Here is a 22,007-nt window from a genome sequence, read left to right as displayed (position 1 = left end):
TTTGATTTACAATTCCACCGTCCCCGACATACACGAACAAATGAAGGAGGACTTGCACAAATTCGATACGTCTAATTATCCGCTTGACAACGTTTATGAAATGCCTCTAGCAAACAAAAAAGTTCTCGGCTTGATGAAAGATGAGAAAAACGGAAAAATAATGTTGGAATTTGTGGGATTAAGAGCTAAATTGTACGCATTCCGAGTCTTGGGAGATGAGAAAGACAAGAAACGTGCCAAAGGTGTCAAAGGATCAGCGTTGAGAAAAATAACATTCAACGATTAGTTGGAATGTGTTTCGAACCGTGAAAATTTGTCTACAAATCAGCATTTGATATTAAGTCGAAAGCACGAAGTATAAACCGTAGAACTGCAGAGGGTGGCACTGAGCTGGAATGACGACAAGCGGATCGTGTTTCAAAACACAACCGACATGCTTCCGTGGGGCTACAAGCCTACACCTTAGCTTTGTAATTTATAACTGTACCATGATGTATAAAATATCATTATTATGTAGCGTAGTGAATAAGAACGCTCCGAAATATAAAAAATTGTACAACGATGCATATGTCTGTCGATTGTCTAAAAAATGAAGATGCATACTTGTTATGTGTCGGGTATAAAATGAATAGGCACATACGTTTTTACAAAAAATTCATTTATTCGAATGTTACATGTTCGATTCGTTTATCCAACTGTTGTGTGTATTGTCAAAACCTAACCATTTAACGTATATTTTCCTTCCACGCTTCTTGAGCACCTTCTCCACCAGATGGATATCTGGATGTTCAACCTTGAGGAGCTCTTTTTCGTAGAAACCACCAGCGATAGGTTGATCTCGGTAGTTTCTGAGCTTGTACGTCACGGGATGAGTATTTTCCACTCGACTCATCGTCAATATTTCGGTCGTCCAATTGGGAGTGTAACCTTTCTCGAACACATTTTTGAAATTGCTGATTGGAACTTTGTCGCCGGATTCGAATTTTGCCGATATGATAGGTATCGCTCGAAGCCTTCCGTACGCCTGACGTAATAACAGCCTCTTGTTTGCAACGGTGACATCCGACGGTTTCATTCTTATGGTTCAGTGTTTGACGTTGTTGTGAACCGAAACCAAATCAGATAAGATATCGAGCCACTTGTAGTTTCCTTGCATGCTGAGCCGTTTCCATATTTTACCTTTCAGCGTCCGATTGAAACGTTCACAGATCGAAGCCTTCAAATTACTGTACGTGGAGTAAAGTTTGATTCCGTAACGTGTCATGAGCGATCCAAATTTCGAGTTGTAAGATTCCGTTCCTCTGTCGACGTGTAAATTTTTCGGCACCCGTCCTTGAACAAGCACAGATTCCATTGCTTTCGTAACATCATCTCCAGACTTGCTCTTTATCGGTACAGCCCACGCATACTGTGAAAAAATATCAATGACCGTGAGCATGTACTTGTAGCCTTTGTTTTGTCCAGCGTATGACGTCATATCAACAATATCCGCCTGCCAGGTCTCGTCGATGCCGCGCGCATCTACACGTCGACGCGGGTAATTCCGGCGTGCAGGCTTATGCAGTTCCGTCACCAGTGCTTGCTTTTCCTCCTTCATATTCCAACGCTTTTAGTCAGGTGTCCAACTGAGAAATATTATCAGCGTTTCAAATCGACAGGTCTCTGCCTGTTTTAATTCCTGTGAAAAAGGTATCCAAGGCTTTCTCCGTGGTGAGCTCTGAAGCTTTGATCATTTGATCGAGGTTGTCGATTTGTTTTTGCAGCACGTTAAATTTTCGTCTCAAGATTTTTAAAGTGACACCATTGTTCGGCTCTGCGGAATCTGCGACATTGCACAGTCTCTTGTTCCGTATATTGCAATGCCCGTCCGCTGTTATTTGAAATCCGACACCCGGAGGACCGCGAGTGCTCGCGGCCGTGTTTTTATCCAGATACCGTCCAATCACGTCGACGCTTATCTCGGTAATGAATGCAAAAACGATAGGAGCTGCTTAATAAATGATTTCTGCTTCGCGTAGCTCTTCGATAATGGAGATTATTTCGTTTTTTTGACTTGGATTTCCCGCTGCCTGAGATGCCAAGAGTAAACGAAGACGCTCCACTAACTCGTTTAGATCATCCCAGAAAACGTATTCCGTTTCAACACCTTGTCGAGTGATCATAGCTTGCGGAAGTAGACCTTTACCCTTTCGCGAGGTGATGGGGAATAATCCACCAATTCGGCAATGACATTTTTGAATTTGTAACTGTTATCGTTTCGATCAGCCCCATCAGATGAGTAATACTTTCTATGCGCGTTCGTTGTGAGGATTATGTTTTTAAAATTTTCCCGATCTCCGGCGCTTACAGAAGAACCGTCAGGCTTCTTTTTGAACAAAAGTTCCAGCAAACCCTTCGTTTTCGGGTAACGCGTATCGCCAATACGAATGTAGTTACTCTCAAAAGATATTAACGAATCACCAATCATTAGCCCGTTTGAGAGGTTGCGTACACCGTACACGTTGTCCAATTCGCCTTCAGTCTTTGCATCTCTCATCAGTGCAAAATACTCATCCTCGATTTGCTCGACCGGTGTTTCTACGATTGTTTTATCTCCTGCCGAAGCAAAGGAATCGTCCATTTCCGAGACAGTTTCATTTTCCGTTTCATTTTTCATCTGCTTCATTTCTTCTTCAATTCCTTCCACCTCTGGTTTCACAGGTTCAGTATCTTTTGTAACATTCAGCAGTTTTTGCAACGGAGTCACTACTGGTTTGAAAATGTCACCTCATTTCTGAGCCGTAGATTCCTTGCCCGACTTGAGCAATCTGTATTTTCAACGGCTCGCAGCACCCGCTTGAACGATCTGATGTAGGACATTTTTTTGTTTGGGAATTTCAGAGCTCTGCATGTTGACGCAACTGAGTCTGCAACGGTACTGCGTATCTCGCTTGGAAACGTAAGATTCTATTACTTTTCCAGGCTGACAAAAGAATCGAATCCCTCACTGTATTCCCTTCGTTGAGCTCACTGTCTTTGTCGATCACCAGAAGCCCGTACTTCTCACCGTTACAGCATGCGGAGCACACATCTTTAAACTCTGTGTAAGACATACCTGTGTTCACATGGTCGTTGTAAACATGTCTGTGTTTCATGTCGTCTTGTTTGAATAACACGAGTAAGTTTACGTTGTCGGGCACGAGATGTTTGGGAATATGCGCGTACGTTTGACAGACATAGAAACAGTCAACGACGTGATGTCTACCCATGCAAAAGTAGGTTCTTATATTACATATTATTATAACTATAACTATAACAAGACACATCGTTAGATACGATTATTGATTTGGGCCGTGCTTCTTTCGGTGTAATCACTTGTTCACGCTCGGTAAACGCAAAATACTCCATATTCTCAACATTGTCCAACAATTGCTTCAACAATTAGTATTTCGGTTGGTTGCGAGATTTTGAGTAGACATAGATATTTTCAAATCTGAGTCCGTTGGGATGGTTTATGAGTGTGAGCAACGCATTAGTTTTACCACAATTCGATGGTCCACAGAATATTGCACGTACACTATTCGGGAGTAATTCACCGTGCCGTTTGTGCCTTTTGAAATTTTGCTCTGAAAGTTTGTCAAAATTCATCACGGGAAGCTGAGTAAGTTGTTTCTCAAACCGCATCTCGGACATGACTGATCGGATTTGCTATACATATCCCGTTTTAAAACACTTCTCTTCGGTCAACGCACGAACATGATCGTGTGCAGAGGTAAACGAAGCAGCAGGCGGCAACATCGTGGCAAGAGTCTGGTGAATAAAATCATCAACATTCCCATGAGGTGTTTTGAAGACCTGTGAAAGAGAGAATAAATGAGGTACGGTGATAATCTACATTCTGTGTAATTTCTACCGAATCCACCACAATCCTCTGTCTTAAAGAAATTTGCCCAACTAATTTTCCTGGCGCCCAATAATACGATTATACGTAATAAAAATTCGGAAAATTCAGTGATGTAGATAGGTACCCATTCGTCCGGATCACGATTTCGTGTTTAGCTGTCGCGTTTTCGATAATTCGTGTTACAAATAATGAACCTAAATCTGACCTACGTCCGGCAAGATTGTCGATAAAGCAGCAAGATTTTGACCTTCGCCCGATAAGAAGTGTAGGTAAAGCAGTGCGATTTTGACCGTCGACCGATAAAATTTTTGGTATGGTAGCACGTTTTTGATCTTAAATCAGTACGGCAGACTTCGACGTCGTCGCGGAAAAGGGTTCCAGTCTGGGGAGAATGTCAGTAAGTGTCGGTAACAGGAATCTGTAAGTACAACTTTCCGTGTATTGCTACTCGGCTACGAACGTGACCTCGCATGTAGGAACATTTCCGTATAGGCACGGACGAAAACCGCTATTAATTGAAGGATACACTACAGATAGATTCCGCATTAAAGGAGGATCAACGTAAGCCTACGATTCCCGAATCACAATGGATACAAACCGGCTACGGAAATATCGCAAGCGTAGGATTGATTTCGTATAGGTACGGCTCAAAAGGTTATACAAAATTACATGTTTAATCAGATAGGACCGGACTGCTATCGATGGAGGCAACTCAACGTTTCCCGAATAACGACGGATACAAACCAGCTAGGAAAATATCTTAAACGTCATTTTACCCCACTGGTCGAAAATGGTGCACTTTATGGACGTTTCACAGGATTCGAAAATCGAATTTTGCAAGCACATCCGGAAAAAAATGTTTTTCAAAAGATTTCAGAAGCAAGTTTTAATTTTGGTATTTCTCGATAACAAATACCGATTCAGCGAATCCGCGAAAAACGTGTCTGTTTATTTTGGCTTATGAGTATATCAATTTTCTTATTTTTTTTTGTTAAAGTAGACCCGCCCTATTGCACGGCTTCTTCTTGTTCTAAAGTGTACATTTTTGGTTGTTTTAGGGGTGTCATTCTCTTTAATTTTTCAAATTATCATCACATTCAGTAATATTCATGCTAACAGCTGATTTGTAGCTCAGACTCCAACTAGCGTAGATTTGCCAGTTTTGATTTACATTTATTTTCACAATCCTTATATTTATATCCGGTGTATATAAGGATAGATAATTTTTGGAATAATGTACAATATAAGCTGACTAGAAAATTTATTCAATTCACTGGTCGAATATAAGTACCGAATCAAAGCATGTGGCATGCACTCATATGTGCACTTCTAAGACTTGCACAATCTGTTTAACTTCACAATTTCAATACATAATAAAAATGAAATTACTTGACCTCATTGAAGAACATTCTCTTTGGATGTATTTTTTTTTTTTTTCGTGACAGTCAGCAGAATTTGCATACAATACAATACAATATAAATGTTATAAATTGCTTAAAATTTACGACAATACAAAACTCTTAAGTACAATGACAATGTACATCTTGGTAATAATACACAAGTGCTAGCTGCACCAAGCAAACAGGATATTGATATCAAAATTAGATGAGGTTGTGTTCCCTCTGTGGATATTCAAAGAACAGCAATATATACTAACAGCTCAGATAGTCTTTTTTCTATTTTTTCTTACAGATTTCAATCTATGAACATGCGAAGGCAATGATTTGCAGGTATCTCAAATATCGAATGGCGAAATTTGTAGAATACTCTATAATTGTTTCAGACAAAATCCATCAGTAAGTGAACCCACTCAATGTATCAAAATATGCTACAATTAACTAATTCCCAAAGCGATATCGAAATGTTTTCACATTTCGGTACAGGTAAGATTAACATAAACGGGCTAGCCATGAACTGTAGCAACGAAGTTTTGTTTAAAAAATTTTGCTCCATACATATGAAATTTTATTTCAGAAACTTAGAAACAGTATTTGCAAACAACCGAATATAACAGAATACGATGGTGCCTTCTTCCACAATCCGAGTGTACTGTCAAAGTCTTCCTTTGGTGGGTTTCCAAGTAATAAGAATAAATAGAACCCGTATGTTGGATTGTGTTTATCAAACACACGTTGTAAAATCAGAGATTTTCAATACGTTTTCTCTCATCTCTCGTTACAAAATTTAAGTGACCTCAGTTTCTTCAATTAATGGTGAGAAATAAGTACTCTAACTAATAATAAAAACAAAATAATCACTCAAATATGTTAGAGTTATTATTTTCATTCGTAGGTATTGCAAGCTGTTACAATTACATACGGGGTAGTCTACACGAGGCTGAAGCTGGCAACCAGAAGTAACAGCCAAACGTTGTAATATTCATTGAAATAAGGCAGTGAAGCCCGAAAGTCAAAATTTTGTGAAATACTTGAGCCCTCCATACTTTTATAGAATTATGAGAATAAATCTAAAATGCATTTTTCTACTTTCAAAAAATTTAACACGTTTGACTGCTAACTTATATGTTACTTATATGATAGCCTCAGCTTTATATAGTCCACCTCTATTAACGATTTTTGTCAACCTCCGTTTCGGAGATACTGAATTACAACTTTTTGATGCATAAATTTCTAAAACGATTGTATTTCAGAATTAAAGGGTTGTACGGTAAAACTGTTGGCCACAAGAACGTTCGCTGGTTATCCCACCTATATGAATAAATTTTTACAAATTCATGGACTAATAGAACAGACGATTATGAAAACATAATTATAAAATCCGTTTGAAAAAAAGATGGTTTGAGTCTTTATTTACAAAATCCAACATTTTAAAAACAGATGAGGACTTTCAATTCTTGAAGAAATGAATTTTTTAGTGAATTTTAGTAAATGTATTGAAAAATCCACGATTTATATTATATTATATTTATTTATGAAAGTAAATTATAAAATTAATAATTCATGATTCAGTTTACCACATAAAATAATTTAATTCAATTTCAACAATTGGTAAATTAATTTATGAAATAAATATATTATGCCTAATATATTATAAACTGTCGATTTTTTCTCTAGTATTTATTCCAAGTATTGCAAGTTTTCGATCGTTCTTAAAACCCTGTAACTTCTAAACAGAGGCCCAAACCATCTCGTACAAAGTATTGAAAGTTTCAGGTCCAGTCACAGAATTTCATATAGAAATATGTAAATTTAAAAAATGTAGTTGTTTGCAAAATCAGATTTTTTATTTGTTTTGTTTATAAAGATCTATTCTATAGTTCCAAAAGATTGTAAAAATTTATTCGCATGGATGAGATGAAAGGCCGTTTTTTTTTGTGGTATTACATTTTTACCGTACAACCTTTTAATTTCAAAGTACAATCGTTTAAAAAATTTGATTACACAATGTCCAAATTCGGTAGCTTCGAAACTAAGACTGACAACCAAGTGTAATAATTCATAAAATTTGTCACAGTGGATAGAATATCACGATTAATTGGTGGGCAAATCTAAAGGGGTGAGGATCGGATCCCGTTCAAGTTGACGTGGACTACCCCATATGTCATTTTTCTTAATATACAGCTGCTGTATTACATTCAATTCAAATAGTATAAAATTATAAATGTGTACACATAGATAGAATTAAAAAATTTTACTTGTACGTATTTAGCAAACCATTAGGCATCATTGTGAAACTTGAATAGAAAATACCTTTTTTGTGTTATGTATTATTTATACTACTTATAACTGACATTCAATAAATATTCCTATAACATCTTAAATAAACATCTAATAAATCAGAATCACCTAAAGCTTTATCGATCGATGATATACCTTTCGAGATATACTTACTTGATTCGATTAAAATACGAGCCAAAACCTACTTAAATTTAAAGAAAATCTTGATGCAGATGTAACAAAGTCTGAAGAATATTTGCATCAAGAATAAATTATGAATAACTAACAGACATGAGCATATCATCAGGACCTATATAAATTAAAAAACACAACATTTCCAATGTTACATCATTTTGTGCTCGATTAGGATAATATACACGGCATAAAGTGGATGGATACGAATACTGCGCAAGATGGCATTTGATACGAACTCTTGGATTGGGGCCTGCCAATTCCATGAATTGGTCATGGCCTGTGTAACTCATAAAATACTTCGATTATTTCTACTGTTTTCGAAAGTCCATCTTGTCGACACGGTAACTGCAACATCATTTCAATTTAAATATATTACTATTAAGTTCGCTTGTGTTTATATTATAATAACGCTTTCTGTTGTTATTACTAACACACATTTCCTAACGAAAATGACTATCTGTTTTCAAATATATTAAGTAGCGATTCCATTCCTTTCTCTTGACTTGTCATCGTAGTAATAAATTTCATTAAATCTGTACGAATGCATATCCGATACTCCTGCTGACAAAGGAAACCTTTGGTTGAAAAAAAAAAACATTAATTGGTGTCCAAATTGTTTTCAATACCTGTAGAGTCAGAAATAACAAAGCTTTAATCCGTTTGCACACAAAAACAATATTTCGGAAATCATATGAAGTATATGAATTTCGATGTCTAAAAGCTGACCAATCCAGCGGGCCATGTACAACAATTATTATCTTATTGTGGCAACAGCAACTGACGTAAAAATTTAGCTCCTCTATTAACCGGCAGTAATTTTTCAAAACAGTTATTATTTAATTAAATGTCAGTCAAACATTCAGCTGAATATTGAACGCCAGTTTGTTTTAGACGCGAGCCCAATTATCAATTAATTAATTGAAGAAACAATAACAAATATTCCGGTATAAATAGAGATTAATATCTCTTCTCCGGGTAATTATCTATGACAGCATAGTCGAAGAAAGCAGTTTCAAAATATCTTCATTGCATATTGGTATGGAATTGTGAGTGTACCCTTTTTCAATAAAGCTATTAATTACCATGTGTATTATGCGCATTTAAATATTTTGAATTCAGCATTGTGTTTATAATTAGCTTGGAGCCGTTTTACAAATATTATTTTCGAGGCAATAAAGGACAATAACTAAATCTCATTTTCAAAACAATCACATAGAAGGCCAAGAGATAATTGCATCAGTATATAACTACAAACATGATATGGAAGCTGTTATGTCAAGTTTGAAACATGTTATACTAAACTCTGGATATGTTTTCAAGATCAAAATAAAATTACATTAGTGAAAAAGATTTTTCCAGTAGTAAAGTAAGCATGGCAGATTCTAGTAAAGTATTGTCACAATTTTCTCAAGCCTATGTCGATTATTTTTTTAATGCACTGTGCTTTTTTGAGCCGCATTGTACGGATATCGATAATACAATAAATATGTCTGATAACTTTAAAAATTGACCTAGAAGGATATGAACGCAGTAGATGGATACCACTGTCATTCATCAGCGTGCAGGCTTACTTAGTCCATTAATAGGCTGGTTACATTTACACTGCTCAGTGCCGGCTGCATTAGAATGGACCCGTGATGTGATATGAGGTAAAGAACCTAATAGATTAGGTCCACGAAGAGTTCCCGCAAACCCACTCCTGCCTAGAAAGCTGTGTGCGCAGTTATACAGTCGTGTTTGCAGTATTAGTACATCATCCAGATCTTCTTCCCTGCACCACAAATAATTCATAATTGTTACTTTGGCGAACATACGTACATCATACATTGCTTCGATCTTTCGAAAGTTATTTAAAGAATAATTCTTCATGCATGAGTAATAATCATATGATCTGAAGTAATTAACTATAAGTTATTATTTTTTCCATTTGGTTATTGAACCGACCGATCCAAAGCATACTCTAGCCGGATAAGGGGGAATTCACGGTCCACGGTGACGAAAAAATAAGCATTTGGATGCCATTAAAGCATGCTTCGAGAACATAAGTGTAAAAATTTTCAATGTTACACCCCTTCCTGGTCAGAGTTACAGTGAAAACCTTTCTTTTTTTCATAGGCGCATATATATCTCTCACAGAATTATCTACTGATCTTGATATAAAAAATTCGTATTTTTTTAGAACTTTTTCCGCACACCACCCTTATGTCGAATAAATTTCTGAGTATCTCAAACCCGCATTTCTCACAAGCCAGACTATACTCACTTCTACATTTATATTTATAAATGAATTCTATCAGCATGTATGTTTGACAATAAAACTTTAAATCTTCAGAAGGTATTCATTTTCAAACACACCTTGGAGTATAAGTATGTACTTATGTATCACGAGTTACAGTTCAAAATCTGTTATTGTGATGCGTATTGCGTTTTAAAATTATGTGAATGTTTCAATTTTGAAAATATTCTATGAAATCTTTCATATACGGGCTACATTTCCCTTCAATTCGGCCGCTTGCAGACCCTTACCACCTCAGATTTAATGCATAAGCTTTTTTTTATTATTTTCCCAGTTCTAAGACACTTTGACCATTTTTCAAAATTATTTTGGTCTTACACTTTCAACTTGTTGAATTTTATTTCAATAGAATAAAATGAGTTGTTTTCAAAATTCCGATTTTAGCCATTATCTATTCTTCATCATAACTCATTGCAAGTTACGCTGAGGACTCCACTCAACCAATATCATAGTCCCAACCAATTAAGTTAAAATCAACAAACGAAAACTTGTAAGTGAAAGCAATTTCTGGAAACAAAAATGGTGTTACGTCCGGCATTCCGACACGTCTTCTCCCATCTTCTTTGACCGCCGCTTACCCCTATCTGCTAACTCTTCTACATCCCTTGCAGTAACGTTATACTCTTCATCTTGTTCTATTTCTATTCAGCCTCATGTTATTTATTACGTACAGAGAGGATTTAGTTAACCGGTCGAGTGGTAATGAAGCATATATCAACAAAAAAAAGTCGGGCCAAAAGTGGTGATGAAGCATATATCAACATTTTGCAATCATTCCGGCAGAAGACCCTAGAATTGCATGAAAATTGGTATACCCGGGTTTTTCAGACCGCTGAATCCGAATCTGTACTCAGAATTCACGTCCAGACCACAGAAGCGCCCTATCAACACTCTGAAATGGCGAAAAAATGGAAGACAGTTTGTCCTTTTAGTTACACAGTATCGTCTACATACAATGGACATGAGAATGGATTCTTGAGGGTTCTCGGGCTCTGTGAATTTGCCTACTATGTCAGAATTGACAAATCCCCAAATTCAAGATAGTGCAGCCAAGATGGCGGGCATCAAATTCCAAGAAAAACGAAATGTGCCATGAATTTTGTTACTCGGGGGTTTTTGGGGTCACTGAAACCGAAGCCTGTGTCAGAATTGACAAATTCCCAAATCCAAGATGGCAGAGCCAAGATGGCGGACATGGAATGCCAAAAAAAAAAACACAGACTTTATCATGAAATTTGTTACTCGGGGGTTTTTGGGGTCGCTGAATCCGAACCCGTTCTCAGAATTGGCCCCATGAAACCGGATAATATCCCGTGTTTTTTCTGTGAGAGCGACAGTAGTGAGGGTACGCCATCTAGCGGGCGTGAAAATAACCAGCTTCTTCGAAAACACCCGGGTGAAAAGACTGTTGGGAACAACTTCGTGTTTCGGTTTGGTTTTGAAATTTCGTGTGCGCCTTTGTCGGGCGCTCCATCTTGAATCTGCCTCCTTGGATTTGGGCTTTGATCAATTGTGACACCCGATTTGGTTTCAGCGACCGCGAAAACCCGCCAAGTAACCAAATTCATGTCAGAATCTTTTTTTTTTTTGCATTCCATGTCCGCCATATTGAATTTAGGAATTGGCCAATTCTGGCACCGGATTCGGTTTCAGCGACCCCAAAAACCCCCATGTACTAAAATTCATTTCAAAATTGTTTTTTTTTTGGCATTCCGTCTTCGCCATCTCGAATCTGCCACCTTGGATTTGGGCTTTGAAAATTCTGACACCGGATTTGGTTTCAGCGACCTCAAAAATCCCCGAGTAATGAAATTCATTTCAAAATCTTTTTTTTTTTTTGGCATTCCATCTCCGCCACCTTGGCTCCGCCATCTTGGATTTGGGAATTGGCCAATTCTGACACCGGGTTCGGTTTCAGCGACCCCAAAACCGCCCGAGTAATGAAATTCATTTCAAAATCGTTTTTTTTTTTTTGGCATTCCATCTCCGCCATCTTGGCTCCGTCATCTTGGATTTAGGAATTGGCCAATTCTGACATCGGATTCGGTTTTAGCGACCCCAAGAATCCCCGCGTAATGAAATTCAGCCATTTATTCGCAAACCTGTGTCGTACCACTTTTGGAGCTGCTGCTCGTCAAAAGCCCTATCATTCAACCGGTCAAGTGATTCATCCGTCACGCGACTGAGATTCCTTAGAATCAATAACCGTAATATTAAAGCGATAATGATATCTCTCGCTCTGCCGACATAATCGTAAAGTTCGCCGAGTATGAGTTGAGTGGTATGAAGGTTGAATGCGTGTAAAACAAAGGATTGACACGACGATGTACTTTGTGATTCGCGAGACTGAACAACCAGTATCGGGTATCAGAATTTAGTAGTTTCCTCCACATCGTTGTGAGTAACACAGCAAGGCGTGTTCTACTTACAGATTCCTGTTACCGACACTTACCGACATTCTCCCCAGACTCAAACCCTTTACCGCGATGACGTCACAGTCTGTCGTACCGACTTGAGGTCAAAACCATGCAACCTTACCGACAGTCGTATCGGTCGATGGTGAAAATCGCACTGCTTTACCAACAATTCTCATGGGTCAAAGGTCAAAATCGTGCTGTTTTACCGACAATCCTACCGACCGAAGGTCAAAGTCTTTATGTCGTGCTCGTCTGCCAACGGTAGAGGGTGCAGCGGGGGCGAGGACTTTTCTACCGTCCCGCATTCTTTTCCCACGATAGGACTGCTGATGTGTAACATCAACCACCCCTACATTCGTTTCCCACGTTATAACCACGTGACATTCCAAAATTAACAGTTCCGAGAATTGTTTTTTATCCACTCGGATATTGCTGATGTGTAATATCAACCACCTCACATTTCTTTCCCACGTTATCAACCACGCGACGTTCCAAAATTAATGGGTCTGAAAATTGTTTTTCACTCACTCGGATGTCGGTTTGATATCAACCACGTGAAATTTTTTTGGCTTGTAACTGTCATGTGAACTCAACGATGAATTTTGAACGGGTTCAGTCAGGACCTAAGTGCAAGGTCGACCGATAGCCGCGGTACATTCAGATCCATGGATCAGCGGTGTGAGGATACTATGGCACTGAAAATCCTAAAAGGTGCGCGCGCATACACAAACATACGTACAGCTGCCCTATAAAAAGGATGGTCATCACTGCAAACGATCATGAGGTCTCAACTTGTCAAGTATACGTGAGGAAAAAGCTCAAGATGGAATCCGCAAAGTGTTTGAGATTGATCGATATTATGGAATCGGCGTAAAAAATCTTGGACAAATCATCATAAACAACAGAGACTCAGGAATGGATAAAATTTGGAAGTCAAAATATTCGGCTTCTGGACAAAATTTTGCGAAATGTTTCATCGATTGGAGAAAAGATGAGAATTATCACAACGATCGGACTCTTGAAAGCGCTTGCGGAAAAATTCGAACGTCTTCAGAAAACGGGTGGAGGTACGCGAAAAGTAAGAAGCGATCGGGTTCACTGGGAAGATTTAGAATCAGCTTTCGAGGGGAGAATTCGAACTGGATACATCGTCAATTTGGAGCATAAAGATGTGAAGAGATTTCTAGAAGACGCAAAGGTACTAGCTGTGACGAGACTAAAAAACGCTTTGAAGAAAGACAGGAGCTTGGAAACCAACGTTATCCTGGCTTGTAAATTTGAAGTTTGAAAAGATGATCACACGGTGGAAGAGATCAAATATTTCAATACAAGGAATGAAATCATCCTCCAGACAACGGATATTAACGAATGGTTCATCGAAAACGCGTAGGAGCGTTTGTTGAAAAAGGTGGAAGATTTCGAGGAAAAGGATTCAGGCTGGTCGCTGACTGAAATAATCGATTTGACTGTGAATATCAACAAGTACGTGCCACTACGAGGCGGTGTGTTCACATACACTCCGTTACCTAAGCATATCAGTGATACGAAGGCTGTGGTAAACATCAGGAACAACGACTCTTACTGCTTTCTTTGGTCGGTCACCGCAGATCTGTTTCCACCCGACCACAACAATCCCAACGCGACCAGCTCGTACCCCCATTTCAGCTCGGTGCTACGGTATGATGGTGTAAAGTTTCCTATGTCTCTAGACAAAAACACCATTTCAAAATTTAAGAAGCTTAACGGTCTTTTAATTAACGTTTATGGTATAGACCAAGGTGATCGGAAAAAAAGTAAAATAGCACCGATTCACCTGAGTCAGAATGAGTCTCATAAACCTGTAATTCATCTTCAAGCGATAGAAACTGAAATCACTGACGATGACGATGATCATGTTGATATGGAAAATTATGGAAAAAATAGAATCTTTCATTTTACTTGTGTTCGAAATCTGTCTCGATTAACAAGTTCTCAAATTTCTAAACATAAACGTCGTACTTGGTTATATGATAGGTGTCTATCACACTTCCAATCTGGAAAGTGTTTGTTCAAGCAAAATGTAGATTGCATGAATTCAAACAAAACCAGAGTTATTCTCCCTACAGAGGAGGAAAAGATACTGGGATTAAAAAATTTCAAGCACAAAGAAACCGTTCCGTTCTGCGTTTACGCAGATCTAGAAGGTTCATTGCAGCCCACTCTTAAAAGTTTTGGGGAAAATAGAACAATTTATCAGAAGCATCTTCCGTGTAGTATAGCTTAGTATCTACAGTGTGCGTTTGACGATTCGCTTTCAAGATTCGAAATTGATCGTGGAGAGACTTGCATTCAATGGGTTGTGAATGAATTAGCGGAATTGGCACATTCGTTAGAAGTTCATTTCAAAACTGTAGTACCGATGGAACCGCTTAGTCCCAATCAAATCAACGAATTTCATTCAACAACAATGTGTTGCATTTGTGAAGAACCGTTTACACTCACAGACGTAAGACATCGTGATCACCGCTATTTCACAGAAAAGTACCGTGGCTGCAATCTAAATTACCAAAATTTGCACACTATCCCAGTGATGTTCCACAATTTGTCGAGTTACGATTCACATTTTCTGATCAAAGCACTGGCTACATCGTTCGAGGGCACAATTGAGCTTCTACCCGTAAACAAAGAAAAGTACATTTCTCTTATAAAATATGTCAAGGGGACAGATATGAAGTTGAGATTCATAGATTCGTACCGTTTCATGCCCAGTAGTCTTGAGAAATTAGCAACGTATCTCGGTGATGATCAGAAATCAATCACACGAAAATTTTATCGTAGCTCAGATGTATTTCAGTTATTGACCAGAAAAGGAGTGTTCCCGTACGAATACATAGACAGTTGGAAAAAGCTCGAGGACAGACGGCTACCATCCAAACAACAATTTTACTAAAAATTAAATGATTGGGATATATCAGACGACGACTATGCACATGCATGTGAAGTTTGGCAAACTTTTAACGTTCAAACTTTGAGAGAGTATTCGGACTTGTATTTACAGACGGACGTGTTTTTACTAGCCAACGTTTTTCAAAACTTTCGACAGAGCTGTTGGACAACGTACAACCTGGACCCGTTACGTTATTACATCGCGCCCGGTCTGTCGTTTGATGCGATGTTAAAGTGTACCGACATCGAGCTCGAGCTTCTCACCGACATAGATATGGTTATGTTTATCAAAAAAGGTATTCGTGGCGGTGTGTCACAGTGCTCGAACAGATACGCAAAGGCTAACAACAGGTACATGGGAAAGGAATTCGATCCTGAGGTCGACGAATCTTATCTCATGTACTTTGACGTTAATAATTTGTACGGTCCTGCTATGAGCTTTGCTCTGCCATACAGTTGCTTCGAATGGTCATCAGACTTCGTACAATGCGACGTTCTTACCATCTCAGACAATGCGGAGTTTGTTCACATGCTGGAGGTGGACTTGGAATATCCTGAGGGACTGCATAAAATTCATACAGATTTACCACTGTGTCCGGAGCACTATATACCTCCGATCTTGAACAGAAATCAACCGAAATTGACGCCCACGCTACTTTCCAAGAAAAACTACGTTGTTCACTATAGCGTTTTGAAACAGTGCTTACAATTAGGCTTGAAATTAGTCAAAATTCACAGAGTTCTCAAATTCAGACAAACCCTGTGGCGCAAAAATACATAGATTTGAATACCGATTTGCGGAAAAAATCTCACAACGAATTTGAGAAAAATTTTTACAAACTGATGAACAACGCAGTTTTGGGCAAAACAGTGGAAAATGTAAGGAAGTATAGAGATGTCGGGCTGATTATGAAATGGGATGGAAGATACGGTGCTAGAGCTACTATAGCCAAACCAAATTTTCTCAGCTGCAACGTTTTCGACAAAGATATAATTATCGTCGGAATGAGTGAGACGAAAGTCAAGTTGAATGAACCATTGTATGCAGGTTTCTCGATTATGGATCTGGCTGAAACATATATCTACGATTTTCATTATAATTATATTGGGCAGAAATTTGGCAACCGAGCAAAATTAATGTATACGGATACCGACAGTTTGATTTACAATTTTACCGTCCCCGACATATACGAACATATTGTTACGAAGGGTGAAATCACCCGTTTTGCCCCCTTTTTAATGATCTAGTAGTCATCATAGATAAAAGACGTTTAGAAAACCTCCTATGTCTTTCAAAAGAATAAGGTTGCTCCGTCAACCAACATTATTGCAAAAACAGTCTTGTTTCAGACTTAAAACGAGAAACACATATTCCGAAATTAAAGCTTTTCCACAACATTTCATTCACGCTTTTGATTTTGACTTGATAAACAAACTCGCGGATCCATATTTATTTCCGTAACGTCAAAGAGCGTTACAATATAAAGGAGGACTTGCATAAATTCGATACGTTTGATTATCCGCTTGACAACGTTTATGGAATGCCTCTAGCGAACAAAAAAGTTCTCGGCTTGATGAAAGATGAGAATAACGGAAAAATAATGTTGGAATTTGTAGGATTAAAAGCTGAATGGTACGCATTCCGAGTCTTGGGAGATGAGAAAGACAATAAACGTGCCAAAGGTGTCAAAGGATCAGCGTTGAGAAAAATAACTTTCAACGATTATTTGGAATGTGTTTCGAACCGTGAAAATTTGTCTGCAAATCAGCATTTGATATTAAGTCGAAAGCACGAGGTACACACCGTAGAACGGCAGGAAGTGGCACTAAACTGGAATGATGACAAGCGGATCGTGTTTCAAAACACAACCGACACGCTTCTGTGGGGCTACAAGCCTGCACCTCAACTGTGTGATTCACAACTGTACCACGATGTTTAAAATATAATTATGTGAGATGATGAATGAGAACGCTCCGAAATATGAAAAATTGTACAACGATGCATATGTCTGTCGATTGTATGAAAAATGAAGATGCATACTTGTGATGTGTCGGATATAAAATAGAGAGGCACATACGTTTTTACAAAAAATTCATTTATTCAATATTACACGTCCGATTCGTTTATCCAACTGTTGTGTGTATTGTCAAAACCTAACCATCTAACGTATATTTTTCTTCCACGCTTCTTGAGCACCAGATGAATATTCGGATGTCCAACCTTCAGGAGCTCTTCTTCGTAGAAACCACCAGCGATAGGTTGATCTCGGTAGTCTTTGAGCTTGTACGTCACAGGATAAGTGATTTCCACTCGACTTATCGTAAATATTTCAGTGCTCCAATTGGGAATGTATCCTTTCTCAAAGACGTTTTTGAATTTGCTGATTTAAACTCTGTCGTCGGATTCGAATTTTGCCGATATCGTAGGTATCGCTCGAAGCCCTCCGTACGCCTGACGTTATAACAGCCTCTCGTTTGCTACGGTGTCATCCGACGGTTTCATTCTTATGGTTCGGTGCTTGGCGTTGTTGTAAGCCAAAACCAAATCAGATGAGACATCGAGCCACTTGTAGGTTCCTTGCATGCTGAAACGTTTCCACATTTTACCTTTCAGCGTGCGATCGAAACGTTCACAGATCGAAGCCTTCAAATTACTGTACGTGGAGTAAAGTTTGATTCCGTAACGTGTTATAAGCGATTCAAATTTCGAGTTGTAATATTCCGTTCCTCTGTCGACATGTAAATTTTTCGGCACCCGTCCTTGAAGAAAAACAGATTCCATTGCCTTCGTAACATCATCTCCAAACTTGCTCTTTATCGGTATAGCCCACCCATACTTTGGAAAAATATCAATGACTGTGAGCATGTACTCGTAGCCTTTGTTTTGTCCAGCGTATGACGTCATATCAACAAGATCTGCCTGCCAGGTCTCGTCGATGCCGTGCACGTCTACACGTCGACGCGGGTGATTCCGGCGTGCAGGCTCATGCAGTTCCGTCACCAGTGCTTGCTTTTCCTCCTCCATATTCCAACGCTCTTAGTGGGGTGTCCATTTGGGAAATGTTATCAGCGTTTCTAATTGTCATGCAAATATTGCGCAACGATTATATAGGTATTTATATGTTTATTCAAACAGAGAATTGAGTGATAATTGATAACAACAAATGGTAAGATGAAGCGTTAACGTTATATTATATTTAATTAGACGTGCGTTACGCCTGGAAGCAGCATTGAGACTGCTCACACGGCCTCTCGCCGGGCTCGGCGACAGTGCATATGAAGTGCATAATCGCGTAATTTGAGCACTGCTGCCGATAAGAAAGCCAAGCGCATAAGGCGGGCTACGCTGCATGATAAATTTTGTACTCATCTAGATGATCCCCGGCATGTTCCTACGAGAGGATATAAACTGTTACATTTCATTAGAAATGTTCCAGCTCCATCACACTAATCGACATGTCTCTGACTGTTTGAAAGTCTGTGTAAAAGGTATCCAAGGCTTTCTCCGTGTTGAGCTCTAAAGCTTTGATCATTTCATCGAGGTTGTCGATTCGTTTTTGCAGCACGTTGAATTTTCGTCACAAGATGTTTAAAGTTACAGCATTGTTCGGCTCTGCGGGATCTGCGACATTGCACAGTCTCTTGTTCCGTATATCGTAATGCCCGTCCGCTGTTATATGAAATCCGACACCCGGAGGACCGCGAGTGCTCGCGGCCGTGTTTTTATCCAGATGCCGTCCAATCACGTCGACGCTTATCTCGGTAATGAATGCAAAAACGATAGGAGCTGCTTAATAAATGATTCCTGCTCCGCGTAGCTCTTCGATAATGAAGATTATTTCGTTTTTTTGACTCGGATTTCCCGCTGCCTGAGATGCCAGGAGTAAACGAAGACGCTCCACTAACTCGTTTGGATCATCCCAGAAAACGTATTCCGTTTCAACACCTTGTCGAGTGATCATAGCTTGCGGAAGTAGACCTTTCGGCAAGGTGATGGGGAAAAATCCATCAATTCGGCAATGACATTTTCGAATCTGTAACTGTTATATTTTCGAACAGCCCCATCGCATGAAGAATAGTTTTAATGCGCGTTCGTTGCGACGATTATGTTTTCAAAATTTTCCCGATCTCCGGCGCTCACGGAAAAACCGTCAGGCTTCTTTTTGAACAAAAATTCCAGCAAACCCTTTGTTTTCGGGTAACGCGTATCGCCAATACGAATGTAGTTACTCTGAAAAGATATCAACGAATCACCAATCATTAGTCCGTTCAAGAGGTTGCGTACACCGTACACGTTGTCCAATTCACCTTTTGTCTTTGCATCTCTCATCAGTGCAAAATACTCATCCCCGATTTTCTCGACCGGTGTTTCTACGATTGTTTCATCTCCCGCTGAAGCAAAGGAATCGTCCATTTCCGAGACAGTTTCATTTTTCGTTTCATTTTTCATCTGCCTCATTTCTTTTTTTATTTTTTCCACCTCTTGTTTCACAGGTTTAGTCACTTTTGTAACATTTACCAGTTCTTGCTACGGAGTCACTACTGGTTTGGAAACGTCACTCAATTTCTGAGCCGTAGATTCCTTGCCCGACTTAAGCAATCTGTGTTTTCAACGGCTCGCAGCACCCGCTTGAACGATCTGATGTAGGACATCTTTTTGTTTGGGAATTTCAGAGCTCTGCATGTTGACGCAACTGAGTCTGCAACGCTACTGCGTCTCTTGCTCGAAAACGTTAGATTTTATTTCTTCTCCAGGCTAACAAAAGAATCGAATCCCCTCCTGTACCGTCCTCCGTTAAGCTCACTGTCTCTGTCGATCACCAGAAACCCGAACTTCTCACCGTTCCAGCATGCAGAGTACACACTTGTAAACTCTGTGTAAGACATGTCGGTGTTGACATGGTCGTTGTATACGTGTCTCAGGTTCATATCGTCTTGTTTGAATAACACGAGTAAGTTTACGTTGTCGCGCACGAGATGTTTGGGAATACGCGCGTACGTCTGACAGAGATAGAAACAGTCAACGTCGTGATATGTACCCATGCAAAAGTAGGCTCTAATATTGTCCCGCTTCTTGCACGCTACATCGTCAAATATGATTACTGAGTTGAGCCGAGCTTCTTCCGGTGTGATCACCTGCTTACGCTCGGTAAACGCAAAATACTCCGTATTCTCAACATGGTCCAACAATTGCTTCGACGACTGGTATTTAGGTGAGTTGAGAGATTTCGAGTGGATGTGGATATTTTCGAATCTGAATCCGTTGGGATGGGTTATGAGTGTGAGCAACGCATTAGTCTTACCACAATTTGACGGTCCACAGAATATTGCACGTACACTATTCGGGAGTAATTTACCGTGCCGTTTGTGCCTTTTGACATTTTGCTCCGAAAGTTTGTCAAAATTCATCACAGGAAGGTTAGTACGTTGTTTCTCAAACCGCATCTCGGACATGACTGATCGGATTTGCTATAAATATCCCGTTTTGAAGCACTTTTCTTCAGTCAACGCACGAACATGATCGCGTACAGAGGTAAACAAAGCAGCAGGCGGCAACATCGTAGCAAGAGTCTGGAGAGTAAAATCATCAACAGCCTTTCAGTCCAATTCCATGTACATGGTTATCAGTACTGTGGGCCTGGTACAAAATTATCAGAGAGACTCTCGCGGGGTGTTCCGGGAATCAATCTTCTCGACGCAGCTTGCACAGACCACGACATTGCTTACTCGCAGAATCACGAAAATCTTGAATTGAGAAACGAGGCTGATAGGGTGTTGGCTGAAAAAGCTTGGAAACGGGTTCTCGCAAAGGACGCAAATTTGGGTGAGAAGGCAGCCGCTTGGGCAATCGCGAATACGATGAAAGTAAAAACAAAACTCGGAATAGGAATCCAAAAATCAAAAAAATGTGACCCTGAGAAAAATTATAAATGCTGCAAAACGTTCTATGGTTCAAAGCAACGATGCAAAAGTAGCTATCGAATCTGCGCTGAAGGGAGCTGAGAGCGCCGTTAAAAAAGCGGGTGGTAAATGTGAAGTGCGAACACCTAGCGTCCTATCAGTACGTTCAAAAGTCGGTGGTTTTCTACCGTTTTTGATTCCTATTTTCGCTGGACTTAGTGCTACAGGCGCGTTAGCCGGTGGTGCGGCAGGTATAGCAAAAGCTGTGAACGATGCAAGTGCTGCTGGACGAGAACTGGGAGAGAGCAAACGACAAAACAAAACTATGGAAGCTATCGCGTTGGGCAAAGGGCTTCATATGAAACCGTACAAAACAGGTCTTGGTCTCTATCTTCCAAAAAACTAGATGCGATGCTACCACGTCGACCGTTGACTGTTTGGGACTTATTGAAATATGCAAAAATCTTCAAGGTTCCGCATTTCCGCGGTGTTTTCATGCGAAACGAAATGCCCGAAAATGATCTACGAAGAAACGAGTTAGCTATAATCAATCTTGACGACAAAGACGGTCCGGGTACACACAGGGTTACATACAAGAAACGCGACAATAATATCGATTACTTTGACAGTTTCGGCAACCTTCAACCATCCTCAGACCTCATAGAATACCTCGGCGTTGGAAGTGTTGAATACAATCAGTAAAGGTACCAGGA

At 39.5% G+C, this 22,007-nt stretch overlaps 1 protein-coding gene across 6 annotated transcripts in view; it reads right to left on the bottom strand.

The window, feature by feature from the left end:
* Window positions 1-22,007, bottom strand: part of TTLL5 (Tubulin tyrosine ligase-like 5) — a 289,302-nt gene that overhangs the window by 27,092 nt on the left and 240,203 nt on the right. Inside the window, exons 15-16 of one of the 6 annotated variants that reach the window (XM_046619685.2) lie at window positions 9,327-9,526; window positions 5,128-8,330 (exon numbers count right to left, since the gene is read on the bottom strand). The exons of 3 other annotated variants lie outside the window; for them this stretch is intronic. In XM_046619685.2, coding sequence (XP_046475641.1) covers window positions 8,209-8,330; window positions 9,327-9,526 — 322 coding nt within the window. In that variant the 3' untranslated portion in view covers window positions 5,128-8,208. Of the gene's footprint in view, window positions 1-5,127; window positions 9,527-22,007 lie in introns of those variants that run through there. 2 more of the 6 variants (XM_069135010.1, XM_046619686.2) reach the window with 2 other exon arrangements.

This window comes from Neodiprion pinetum, chromosome 4, assembly GCF_021155775.2.
Source record: "Neodiprion pinetum isolate iyNeoPine1 chromosome 4, iyNeoPine1.2, whole genome shotgun sequence".
Classification (NCBI taxonomy): Eukaryota; Metazoa; Arthropoda; class Insecta; order Hymenoptera; family Diprionidae; genus Neodiprion; species Neodiprion pinetum.
This window is presented reverse-complemented; position numbering and strand designations above follow the sequence as displayed.